Genomic DNA, 13,437 nt, shown 5'->3' with positions numbered 1-13,437 from the left:
TCTCAATTCCAGAATGATATCCTTGATTACTGCACAGTGAGAAATAAATAACATTCCACAGAATTAGCTACTACTGTGGGATGTGAGTGCCTCTAGTCAGCTTTCCATTTCAGTATATTTTATCACAAGCTTACATCCTCCAGAAAGTAATTTTCCAAGAAATTACAAAAATTATAGTTCTCAGGATCTTCACTAAATATGTGCAATAGCTAAATTAAAATTTCTATTTGACTGCAATTCTCAGTCCTTGTGATAAATGACATTGGGCTACTGTGAAGGGCTAAATTCTCATGTTCTCATGTTCTGCACAAGAGAAATTTCAATGGGTCTTAGTCCAGAACACTCTAAAAATATTCAGTTTAAATATGAAAAAATATTCACAGAAGAGTAATATTCATGCAGTAGTAATAATTACGGTAACCTTGCAATATAAACTGAAAGTTTCTACTCCCCTTTTATGATATTTTAATTGAAGAACTAAATAGATAGAAACTTTTTGAAGAAAGATGTTAATAAAATATGTTGATGCCACTGAACTAATTAATATGCTGGAGCTTAGCAGGTATCTTTTTTTTAATGAGTAGAAACAGAGCAGATTAAAATTTTTAGGTTTGTCAATGTATGTATTTAATTACTAGAAAAATATGAAGATCTAAATTAATGTAACATTAATTGTAGCTTTAATAACTTAAGATAATTGACAGGTGTCGTAGAATATTAATTGACAATGTCAGTCTTTGTATAGCAGGGCCTATGCTTTTTGAGGATTGTTTATAGTATATTAATATAGCATCCTAGTTTCATTTTAGAGAAGAAAATCAGGACATCTGAGTCATCTCTATCATGCTGGTAACTTTATAACTAATTCATTGAATCTTTCGGAAATACGCTGGCACACTGGAAATCGCTTAAAATATATTAGTAGCTTTTATAACAGAATACTGAGAAAAGCTATCAGTGGGACAGTTTTTGCCTGTTTTCATTGATGAACTTCAAAAGTATATCAGTTGTAGATTCAAACTGGTTAAACCTTATCTGATTAATGACACATATCAGATTCTGTAACCAATTTTCAATTATTCTGGTACAAAATTATTTTATAAGAGGAAATTGAAGAGAATTCCAGGTTACTGAAAAAAATTCAAATGAAAGGGAAAGCATCACACACATACAAAAATTGGGGAGGCAAAAAACACAATTCAGATGCAACAAAATAGAAAAAAAAAAATCTTTAAATATCCATTTCCCCTGCATAACTGTACAATAATTATTTTCTGCATGTCAACTTTGAGCTAATAAAAACCAAAAACAAACAAACAGAAAAAAACCCCAAACAAACAACAACAACAAAAAAAAACCCCATAGCTGATAGGTTCTATTTTGGTTCTTCAGTGAGGAGAGATTTTTTCTTTAGACAGGAAAAAGTCTGCTTGCATGAGAAAATGGTACTGCCTGGTGGGAGTTAGTTTTAGTGGAAAAGTGAGATAACAGAAGAAAAAAAAAAAAGCCTGTAGAGGCCTCTGTGCATCCTAGGCATCCAGTACTACAAATGCTTTCAGACCATGATCTTTTATCACTGAAACCTTATGTGATCATTCACTCTCCAAGCAGCCCATTCTTGCTAGCTGGAGTTTGATAAATGAAACAAGTGCTTACATGGTTGTATTCAACAAAAGTTGTACAGAAGCTTGACAGGTTTGCACAGATTTCAGCAATTCCTAATTAGAGAAATAGAAGAAACTTATTTCCCGAGACACAGAAAGCCACAGCCACTGAAGTCAGTACAATTCACCTTCCCTGAGTCTGCGAGATCTCCTGGACTTTCAAGGAGAATCACCCTGAACAACTCCTGCCTCTTTTTTCTCATGGCACTCTTTGGAGTCAGCTTCTCTAAGGTGAAACCAACAAAAATCATTCAAACACTAATATATTGTGATTTCTGCTAAGAGATAGTGCGCTTACTAATATGTACTAGTACTAATACAACACACAAAGAGCTGCCTTCCTTTTAAGCACTGCTGTCCTCCTGCTGTGTCTGATTGCAAAGAAGCTTGTATTCTTTTTCTGGCAGCTTTTACAAAGCTTTCTGTTGCCATATGCTGTCATCAGCTGTCCTCCGCCAGAAAATACTATGTACGGGGCAGCTGACCCCAGAAAATGTTGCTATCTAAGGTATTAAACATAGGCACAAAACCATCAGAGCTCAAAATTCTTTACCAACTAAGCTGAAATGAAATTACAGACATAATTTGAAGATGTCTCATATACTAACCTCAGAAATCTGAGCCTCTGAGACTTCCAAACTCCAAGATTTGTCTAATCTCATAGTACTTTTCCTGACCACTACAAATACCAGCACATTTTCAGAATGTCAGCAAAGACTTCCTACAAAGTATTTTCCTTTGGTTTTTTTTCTCCTTTATGAGTATGAAAATCTACTTTAATGCACCAATTTTTCCTAACAAGCTTTACAAATACCAGCAGAATTTACAAAAGCTGCACAGTGATCGGCAGTAAAACCCTTACAGATGAATTTCTATGTCCACGAAGGAAGCAGCTGTTTGTTGAATTTAGGATAATGAAATCTTCCTTGACATGCAGACTTTGAACAACAACATATTGGCTTGCCCAATGTGTATCAACAATTCTTGTTAGTTTTCATAGCTTCAAGGCTTATCAGACCATTTCTCTGCATTTCCCTGAACAAAGTTTGAGCCACAGATGTTGAAAAGAAAACAGACGGCAAATACACCAGAGAGTATAATAAATCCCCAGCTTCCAGTGTAGACTTTGTCTATGTCCACTAGAACTGTATTCAAACAGGGAACAAAGTAAATAGCAAGCAGAGTTTGTCCAAAAATAGCTCTAAATGCTGTCAGTAGAACAGTTGTTAATGATAGATACATCATCCCCTTCTTGGCTTCCACAGTCCTACAAGGAGACTCAAGTCCTTAAGTGTTTTCTCACTAAGGGAAACTTTTTCATAAGCTGGGTGACCTTCACTAATGAGCAACAGGAACTGCTCTGCTGATATGGTTGCGTGTAAGGGGACATGGCTTGAAGGTTATAGGCAAGTTCAAAGCGCATGGCAATTTATACCTGAGATTTAACTCTGCAGCAGCTTTGTAGTTAATAGGCCCCTTCTATGCTTATTCTGATCCCACATATTTTGGGGATAGAAATTTACAAGGTGTGACTTACATGTTGACTTCTCAAGATTTTATTTCATCGTCATTCTCAATCCACCCAAGTTGGACCTGAGCTGTGAATGGTGTCAAATCTTACCAGAACCAGATTTCATATCTTATTGTTTTGCTTTCTGAAGCTGACCTTCTTTCCTTAACTGGCTCAGTATGTAACAACTGCTTCTTGAAAGCCTTCTCAACCACATGATTCAAAGTTCTTTAAGATTTGAAGCTGGGCTTTAGTAGGATTTTTTTTTTTTTTAATTATAAAGACTTAAGGAATATAACATTTCTATGCCAGTTATCGGGTCTATTTTATGACCAAAGGAAACAGAATAGCATTTTACTGATTATTCAGAGAAAGAAATAGAATATAGATCTGATAAAGATCTATATTATTTTTTTACTGGTAAGCACTCAAAGACTATTCCTGAACAAAACAAGACCTAATCACAGCATTTAACTGAACTGCAAAAGATGATTTGAAGGCAAGGGAATTTTGAAAATATTTCAAAAAATCATCTGGGGATAAATTCAGGCATGGAAGAAAGCTAGATTTTGAAAAGTTTTATTTACATATGTAATTATAAATATTTTAGTGTGTAATTATATTTCCCACGTAACTTGGAAATTTACTTGTGCTTTTAACTAGTAAAGTTTTTTGATTATTGCACCCTTTGTAAGCAAAAATAGCTGCCTTTAGAGAAATTATATTCTACCCACAGAGCCCAGTTTTGATTTTTATGTTTAGCTCCTCCTGATCTATTATCACTTCATCTGGCAGATGCATAACAAATATTCACTTCCTGCAAGACAGTTTATCCATTTCTTTTTCAAGGAATACATTTTTCATCCCTCGTCCGCACTTTGTAAAATATATTCAGTCCATCATGATTCTTCTCAAGGTATTGCAAATGCTAAAATAGAGATAGATGATGAGTCCTATTCATTTGTGCTGCATCTCTGATAAGAAATTAGAGGTTTAGAATTTTCTGTGGTAACTAAAATGGCTGAAAGTTCTTTTGACAATAGCATGATGGATTCCAGTTTTATTCACTGAGGAATAAATCTGTTACTTTAAGCAAAGTTACTCCAAAGATGTCAATTTTTCAACTTCTTACACCAAGTGAGAAGACCAGTGTTTTACTCGAGGGGTTGTAACAGCCCTGCCTTCAGAAAGAAAAATAACCTTCTGGCTTGGGTGAAAGGTAAAAATTCCCATTTCCAAGAAACACATGGCAGACACTTTCCAGTGTGACTTTAGTAGGGAAGGATCCACATTGAGGAAATGAAAGGAGAGGTTTGTTAAGGATGAAGACTTGTAACCATACATCAACATATATATGTGGGCAAAATTCACATTGTTTATAGAAATAGTTGCTGTTGCTTTGATCACCTTCAAATGCTTGAAGTTAGTTGCATGATTAAATTCATATGAAGCATTTTAAATTTCCTCATACAGCTCATTATTTGCTGGATTTGACTGTTGTGAGAATGAAGGGTAATTTTTCATTGCAAGCATATTTAAGGTCCTTCCTGCCATCTGATAGCTGTGTGTGCTTATGCAGGGTAGCAATTGATTTTTTTTTTTTTTTTTTTTTTTTAATGTACCAAATTTCTATGCTTTTGGTCAAGAACTGCAACTTAGAGAAAAAACATTAAGCTACACTGCAGTGTCAAGTGCAGTCACAGATGGATTGACATGTGATATTATCCAAAACCTGTCCGGATGGAGTTACCTTTTCATGAGTTAGTGAAAAAAGGGGAAATAAGTGGGACTGAAAAAGCGACTGTTTTGAAGGGAGGGAAATGTGGCTACAACTTATCTGCTACAGAATAGCATTCTATTCTTTTTGGCTCAGTAAGCCTAATTAAATAGTTACATTTTAAAATCTTTATGAGAATCTTAATTATTAATGACATCAACAGGCTGAAAAAAAATGTAGGTTAGGTGTGGGGAGAGTTTGGTTCTGCAAAGACATTACTTAAAGGAAAATTTTTTTGCATGACTGAGCACATGTGCACACAGACTAGATAGTTACATTTTACAATGAGGTTACAGTTATAAATTATTTATAATGTGTTGGGTAAACACTGTAGGCTATTACAGAATCCACAGAGTCCATAGTTTTGTTATAGATATGTGTAACACCCTCAAGTAATATGCAATCACATATAATTTATGAAAGCAATATCCGTAGTATTGTTTATGATGTATATTAATAATTTATTAATCCTTTATGAACTATTTATAAATGCAATCCTAATGGAAAGCATGGCTGACTTGTTACTCCATCGCACTAGCTGTATGGGAGTTAAAGGTTGCACGCCTCTGCCCCACCTTTTCAACTAGCCAAACAGTCTTTAGACAAGGCAACACTCACTATTTCCTTACAGGCTCCTAGGAAATTAGAAATCAGAGAGAGACATTGTAAAGAGATTTGCCTGCAAGTAAATGCACAGGATCTTTTTCTTCAACCTTCTCCAATAGTTCAGTAGAGCTACCATAGGTCTCTTTCACTGGGTCCATGAGACAAAACTTGCAGATATACAGATGTGTGTCTATTAAAGTCTATGAAGTCTTGATTCCAGGGGATTCTTGTCTAGTTTGGTACATCAGACCAACAAAACATGGGCCATCAATCCTTATGGTATCCCCTGGAAAATGGGCCATCAACAGAAATGAGTGCTATAGTCTAGGCTGCCATGATGTCTAGGAACAGATCCTGGCTTGCAGGATTATTTTTCTGCTCCAAAACATTTCCGCCTGACAAGGTACAGCTACTTCTCCTTGCAGTGGGCAAGCTCCACTAACTTTCATGTGACAGTGCAGTTTTATTGCAGCTCTTTGCTTCTTTGTGCGTGCTGTGAAATCTCGTGCTGAGGCACTGGATACCAGAGTACCATCCCCACGCATTAATTCTTCTCATGTTTTTCTGCAGGAAACAGATCTCATTCTGACCTTTAACATCTCAATGCACCGTTCTTGGTGGATGGAGAATGGGCCGGGCTGCACCGTGACCTCAGTAACCCCAGCACCAGACTGGGCACCAGAGGATCATCGTTATATCACTGTCTCGGGGTGTTTGCTTGAATATCAGTACATAGAAGTGGCTCACAGTTCTCTTCAGATCTTCCTTGCAGTAAGTGTTTACAAATAACTTAATTCTACCACCTTTTCTGGATTTCTTCTTTTCATTACTGGAATAGTGGATGATTGTGGCATTCATTCACAAACCCTGGCTTTATGTGTTAGTTTAGCTGTGAAACTCAGTTGTCATTCAGCCAGTTCAAGATACGTGCATGCAAAAAGTTTCAACATACATATTTATTATTGTGCTAAGAACTACTGACATGACACACTCTGTTTTTCTGATACTATAATATATAAGTTGTGATATAACAGCAAGTTACACCTATTGTTGTGAAAGGCAAATTAAATATGAAATTGAATACAAAAGACAAACCAACAGTGAAAATAGATTCAGTGATCAGTTGACAGGACTCAAATGTCATCAATTTGTCTTCAACCATATTAATTAAGAGACACTAGACTACAATGGGAGAGGTTTTCCCTGCTCCCCCTCCCCCCCCCCGAAAAAGTTATACTTATATGAAAATCAAAACCAGAGATCTTAAATCCTTTTTAGAAGTAAAAGAATCCACTGTTGTACTGCAGAAAATTTATAAGAAATGAAAACTGTTTGCTTGGGGGAAAAAATGTATAATGGAGCTCACAGCTATCCAAATAGTGGTCAGCTTTCCATCTGTCTATTCCCCATCGCTTTTTATTATTCAAGCTTGACTCATGGAATTACAGCTTCATAGAATCATTTTGGTTGGAAAAGGCCTCTAAGATCATCAAGCCCAACCCTCAAGCACTGCCAAGTCCAACACTAAAGCCTGTACCTAAGTGCCACATCTACACATCTTTTAAATACCTCCAGGGAAGGCGACTCCACCGTTGCCCTGGGCAGCCTGTTCAAGTGCTTGACAAACCTTTTGGTGAAGAAACTTTTCCTGATATCCAACATGAAGTTTCCCTGGTGCAAGCTTGATTTCCCTTCATGCAGGCCAGGATGCCATTGGTCTTCTTGGCCACATGGCCACGTCGGCTCGCATTCAGCTACTGTTGACCAGCACCCTCAGGTCCTTTTCCAACAGGCAGCTTTCCAGCCCCTCTTCCCCCAGCATGTGGCACTGCCTGGGGTTGTTGTGACCCAAGTGCAGGACCTGGCACTTGGCCTTTTTGAACCTCATACAACTGGCCTTGGCCCATCGATCCAGCCTGCTCAGATCCCTCTGCAGAGCTGTCATACCTTCAAGCCTTCAAAAACAGATAACCAGGCTATTTTTCTGCCTTTTTTTAAAATTTTATTTTAATGAATGATGAACAAGAAACACAAGGTATATGTAGTTCAAGCTCAATTCTGTTCCTGGTGCAACAAATTTTTTTCTGTGTGTTGAAATAGAGCTGTGTTTTCAGATAAGCTCATTCTTTTCAAGTCAGAGTAATGGTTCAAAATAACAAACTGTTAGTAATCTGCTAGCTGTGACTAACTATATCTGTGTTATATTTCCATTCACATTACTCTGAGTATCACAGGTAAAGAGCTGCACAGTGTAAGTATGGGTCAATTTTCCAAACCTAGTGCTTGACTACTGTTTACATCACTTTCACATTTCCCACTGAGGCCATTTTTCTAATAGAAATGCTAGTGTAAATTCACTCCCATATTAAATGGGATTAAATGGAAAACAGGAATTAACTGGTACAGCTCAGTGACATATAACACAAAGTAAGAAGAGCAGATACTGCTTGGTTTTCAGCAAACTAGCTTTAACAAAACCAAGCGTTAGATCAGATTTATCTCCAGTTATTAGAAAGAAATTAATCTTTCCCTTCAATTTTCCTCTATGGGCACTTAAACAGATCTTGTACTTTATCTGCAAAACTGTAAATAGCAACCTACAAATTGGTTACTTGTTTTCTTTTTGCATTTCTGTGTGTTCATGACAATGATCATGCTAATGCTTTTCTTGGCTTTTTCATGGACTGGTGGCACTGTAGCACATTTTTAAGGATGCTTTCTACTGCCTACAGATAAAAGGTAGACATCCAGCTTCATTGAGGACCACTTTTGTCAGCCTTTGGAAATATTATACTGAGTGTATTTTGTACAGCTTGCCAGTAAGCTCACAAGGATTGGAACTACCCAAGGTTAGGCTCACATAGATGTGATATTTGCTTGGAAAGTGGAAAGAGCATGACAGCCAAGATACAAATTATAAAACTAAGATAAAACTACACGCCCCTCCCTCCCCCCCTCTTGTAAAAAACAAGTCTTACGGTAGGCTGTAAAATATTTCAAGGATGGGAGACAGATGTTCTGCTGATGAGGTGCAGAATATTTACATCTCCAAGAGAACTTTTCTCCATGGAGGAATGTGTCCTAGAAGCAAACAGCACCCGATTGTCCACCATACAAATGCTGCTGCTAATTTTGTGTAAGTCAACACAGATTTTAGATTTTTAAGAGTGAAAAATTTTGGAGAATTTTCATTTCTCCTACTGCTTAAACAAAATAGCAATTAAAACAACCAGAAGGTTACATAATCCTGAAAGTCAGGGGAATTCCCAATGTGCATAGTGGTGGTGTTCATTGTGTGATACCAGCCTTAGAATAGAAAAGAGAGATAGATGTGATGATGCACAGATATTTTGCCACTTTCTGCTGAGGCATATATTTTGCTCAGGATTAATAATTGGACAAAATTGCTAGTTTAGCTCACACTGAAGTAACATAAAATTCAGTTTGGTAGTCTCTATACTTCAACCAGCAGAATGCTCACAGTTTAGAAAAACTTCAAAACAGGAAAAAATTATTTGAGAACAAATGTGTAGAAGAAAATGCTTTGATAAATAAAGGATTGTCCCAGTTTGTGTATTTAGCTTGTTTGTATGCAAAGCACAGCTGGAATAAACAACAGTGATAATAAAGAGCACATAGCAGCCACAACCATTCCTTGGTCCCGTGTCACAGAGCACTCACTGCATTGCATGATGGTGGTAGAAGACTAAAGCCTCTGTAGAGCCTATCAGTAAATCAATCCTTGTATCACAGATGTAAAAAATGACCACATAATGCATATTTATGTCTGTCCTCTAGCCATTCCCATGTCAGCACATTACATCTTGCTAAGTCGCTGTCTGATATTTTTCATGCTTATGGAAATTTATTTTGAAAATCTTACACTGATTTTTTACTCATTTATTGTGGTAGTTGCCTCTCTGAAGTGGTACACCACCAAAATCTCAGTGCCACACACCATGTTAAGTCAGTTTTTACTCTATTCTCCATATCCGTACCTCCCACTTGTCTCTTTTGAGGCTGTGCCTCATTGCTAGCAATTTATCTCTACATATTACTTACCAACAAGTTAAAAAGAGAGAGGAGTCAAAGTGAAAAGCAGAGAACTCAAGGGAGGGGAATCTCATTCATAGGTTCAGCTTTGCGGGCTTGCAGTGCTACAAAATAAAACATATTTTGTGGGCATGCCCTGCAGAATGCAGCTGTATGAAGTTGAACAGAACTCCTAAGGGTGGCATTTGCTCTGCTTTCTGTGAAATCTGGGGTCTGGAATACATATAAATATCTCAGAGGGGTGTGCCAAGAGGATGGTGCTAGACTCTTCTCCGTGGTGCCCAGCGACAGGACAAGGACCAATAGCCATAAACTAAAACACAAGAAATTCCACCTCAACATTGAGGAAGAACTTCTTCACATTGAGGGTGGCAGAGCACTGGAACAGGCTGCCCAAGGGAGGTCGTGGATTCTCCCTCTCTGGGGACATGAAAAACCCACCTGGATGTGTTCCTGTGTAGCCTGCTCTAGGTGACCTTGCATTGGCAGTGGAGTTGGACTAGGTGATCTCCAGAGGTCCCTTTCTACCCTAACAATTCTGTGAATCTGTGATTCTGTATATCCACAGAACAGCTCCTTCATTTCCTGCCCTCCCCATTTCTTGATCAATATCATAGCTGAATCTGGAAAGGTGAGATCTTAGCTTCATCACATTTTGACAGCAACAGCTATTTAAGGGTTTGCTGATACATGCAGAAAAAATGCATCATTTTGGCCATAGCTAATTCAATATTTTTGTTGGACAAAACTAACCCTTAACGTAGCCTGTACTACTCTCCACTCAATGCTTCTCTCCCAGGGAAGTCTCATTTACAGAGCTCCAATATCTTGAGCATCTGGCCCATCCAACCTGTTCTGCAAGGACCACAACTCTGCCTGTCCTTGTGTCTACAAATTATCAAAATGAACTGGTCTAGTGATGGCATGACTCATATACCCATACACTTCAGACAATAAAGTGTCCTTACATGTTTAAAGGTTATTGATTCTTGTTGCTTGCATTAGAGAAGCTATTTCATTTTCAGGCCTACTGGGTTATCAAGGATAGATATACTTAAATGACTGGTCTCTGGAGACAATTGTTCCAGGTAAAGAATGAGGTCAGTGGTACTAATGGGGCTTTGATTTGCAGCTGCAAATCAAAATTTGAGCTGCATTCCGTATAGGATTTACAGAGTGGAGGCTGAATGAAAGTTGCCACCTCTAAAAAATAGGAGGTATAGCTGCCACTTGACCATGGGGAGGGCAGTGCTTGGGAGGTGCATTTATACACCACTGCTAATCTTGGCATGTGCTGTCAGGGCTTAAGGTAGTCATTGGCTCTGTGCATAAATAGCATGTGCATCCCAGCCTTTTGGTCATATAAGCTGGCAGTTTCTCAAGCACCCACACACATCAATGTCTAATTCTATCTACAGAGCCTACATACAATTTTCTTCGTTTCCACTTTTTATTGAACTCTTGTCTTATAAGAGAAGGTGAAAATCTTTTCAGTTCAGGCCCTGAGCCGTGGTTCAGGTCAGAAGGTTCTGCTTCCAAGTCTATCACAATTTTCTTTTGAAAGACATTTCATCTCTCTGCACCTCTTCCCAAATGCTGAAGAGAGAGAAAAGCATGCCTAAATTTTTCATGTTCAGTTCATAAGACTCTGTACCATTTGAATAGATAGAGATCTCTTGGATCTTTCAAAAAGCCCCTAAATGTGGGGGACACCCAGTACAGTAAGGCCTTTGTGTGGTACAAGGAAATTATAATGGTAATTGCATTTCATACAGAAATTGAGCTCAGATTCTCTGCATCGTCCTTCTGTCTTTGTTTTAGTCTTTGATTATGCATGACCTGCCCTCACTCCCACAAGTCTGTTCTTGCAAGAGTCAACAAATTAAAACCCATTTGTAGATCAAAATTCTGAAAATATGCAAATTAAAGATCAGCCTTGAAGATAAGTGTAACAGAATCACATATCTATTTGCCAACACAGGATTAAAAGTATTTAGTATGCTCGTCTTTTACTTCTCACACTCAAAAATCTATTGATTTTAGTGGAGATAAGTGCCCGAGTTATGGGAATAAGACTAATGTGAAGGCATCACCTTAGCCAGTTTGGGTTTTAGTTATATAGCCCTCGAAGAGATGAGCTGTGTAATATTATTCCAGTAAAACAAGTGGAGAAAAAGCATTTCTTATGTACTGTATCTGCATTATTGATGGTAATTTACATACCAGATAAATAAAACCATAAGTAAACAGTTACATAAAAATATTGACCATTTTCAAAGTGATCCTGTCCACTGACTTTTATGTGCTGTATATTAGTCTTAATTTCTTTTTGTTCCTTCCTGTATTTGTACTTGAGTATATGCTTCATGCAATCATTAAAATTATTATTTCATGCTTTAAAATTTGCAATATGTAATTACCCATCCAAAGTATTTACAGTAAATGTATACTGTTTGGATTTCTGCAAAGTCTGCATCATGCACAATACCTTTCAAGCCCTGATGCTGTCAGATTGATTTAAAACATCATGAAGCATAACTGTGCTACTAAGAAGCAATAATACAGCTATGAAGTTAGGGCGCCAGCATCAAAATCTCTGCTGTGTTGCAGACTTACCATAAGGCCTTTGGCAGGGTGCTTAATTCATGCCAATTATTGTCTGTACTATACAAACAGTGGTTCTTAAATATTTCAGAAAGATGCTGCCAGGCTAATTCCATTAAACATCGCAGGTAATCCAATATTATGGAAAGATGGTCTGTGTATGTATTTAAGAACTTAAAACAGTAGAATAGCATTAATGTTCCCTTCTTCTCTTAAGGATTAATAATTAGAATAGGATGGTCTTAAAATCCTTAATGTTAGCATAACACAGGTGGCATTAAATACTCTCATGCCCTGGTGGAGAGATAGGAGTACTCAGTAAAAGTCTACTTTTACAAGAATATATTTACTGAACTGTCTACCTGTGTTTTAGACCTCCATGCTCAAATATGTTACTCACAGTCTACCACTTAAAGGCCCTCAACATTGCTGAGGAAATATGATTGGGAAGAAAAGCAGTGGTTCCTATTCAAAAGAACTAACCTTCAAAGTATAAAACAAGCCAGCCAGTCCATATGGAAAGGAAAGGAGGAAAAGACAGGAAAACAGAGAGGGAATACTAGTTTGAAGTTCCATTGCATCTCCTCTTTGACCATTGTCAGCTTTCTTGTAGGCAAGATAAAAAAGTCCTATGATTCAGAATGAGTAAACTTCTAATAAACTTTATCTGCTGGAAAATTGTCCTAAAAGTCATCAAAAGACAGAAGTGTGTGAAAGTTTGAAATTTAGGAAGTAACTGAGGAGAAGCTGGTGTCTCATCAGCAGTGCACTCTCATGCTGACAGGAGGGGACAAGCCAGGTGGGACAGGTCACAGAGAGTTTTGAAAGAGAAAGAAGTAGTTGAATTTCACTGGAAGAAACTAAGGAGAAGAAATGGAGGGTTTAAAGCAAGATGTGGAAAATAATCTCAGCAGTAGGCTTTGTCAGGAACAAGGAGAAGGCATGGCACAGAAGGAGAGGCAGGATGCTCCTCAGAAGCTGAGACTCACGGAGTGAGAGACCAGGAGGGTATAAGCAGGACAGCAAAGGGTAAAGAAACAGCTTGTAAAGTTCCTGCATTTAGAGCAGGAAAGGGACACAAGTCTTCTGCAAGGGAAGTATATTTGATCTCTTTTTTTTTCCCTTGTGGTTTTAATTTTATTTTTGTTTGGGAAGATATGGATAAGACCTGAGCAGAGGAAAATGCCAGAAGTTCCTCCAGATACACCAGAAAATCATAGAGC

At 37.7% G+C, this 13,437-nt stretch overlaps 1 protein-coding gene across 2 annotated transcripts in view; it reads left to right on the top strand.

Annotated features, from left to right (window-relative positions):
• NKAIN2 (sodium/potassium transporting ATPase interacting 2) overlaps positions 1 to 13,437 on the top strand; it is a 530,520-nt gene that overhangs the window by 437,764 nt on the left and 79,319 nt on the right. For both annotated transcript variants that reach the window (XR_005604128.1, XM_039568769.1), the window contains exon 4: positions 6,128 to 6,328. Coding sequence is in view for 1 of the 2 variants with exons in the window: in XM_039568769.1 (XP_039424703.1) it covers positions 6,128 to 6,328 (201 nt within the window). In the remaining variant the exon portion in view is untranslated. The remainder of the gene's footprint in view (positions 1 to 6,127; positions 6,329 to 13,437) is intronic.

This window comes from Corvus cornix, chromosome 3 (assembly GCF_000738735.6).
Source record: "Corvus cornix cornix isolate S_Up_H32 chromosome 3, ASM73873v5, whole genome shotgun sequence".
Classification (NCBI taxonomy): domain Eukaryota; kingdom Metazoa; phylum Chordata; class Aves; order Passeriformes; family Corvidae; genus Corvus; species Corvus cornix.
The sequence above is the reverse complement of the archived record's forward strand: the minus strand, read 5'-3'. Positions and strand labels throughout refer to the sequence as shown.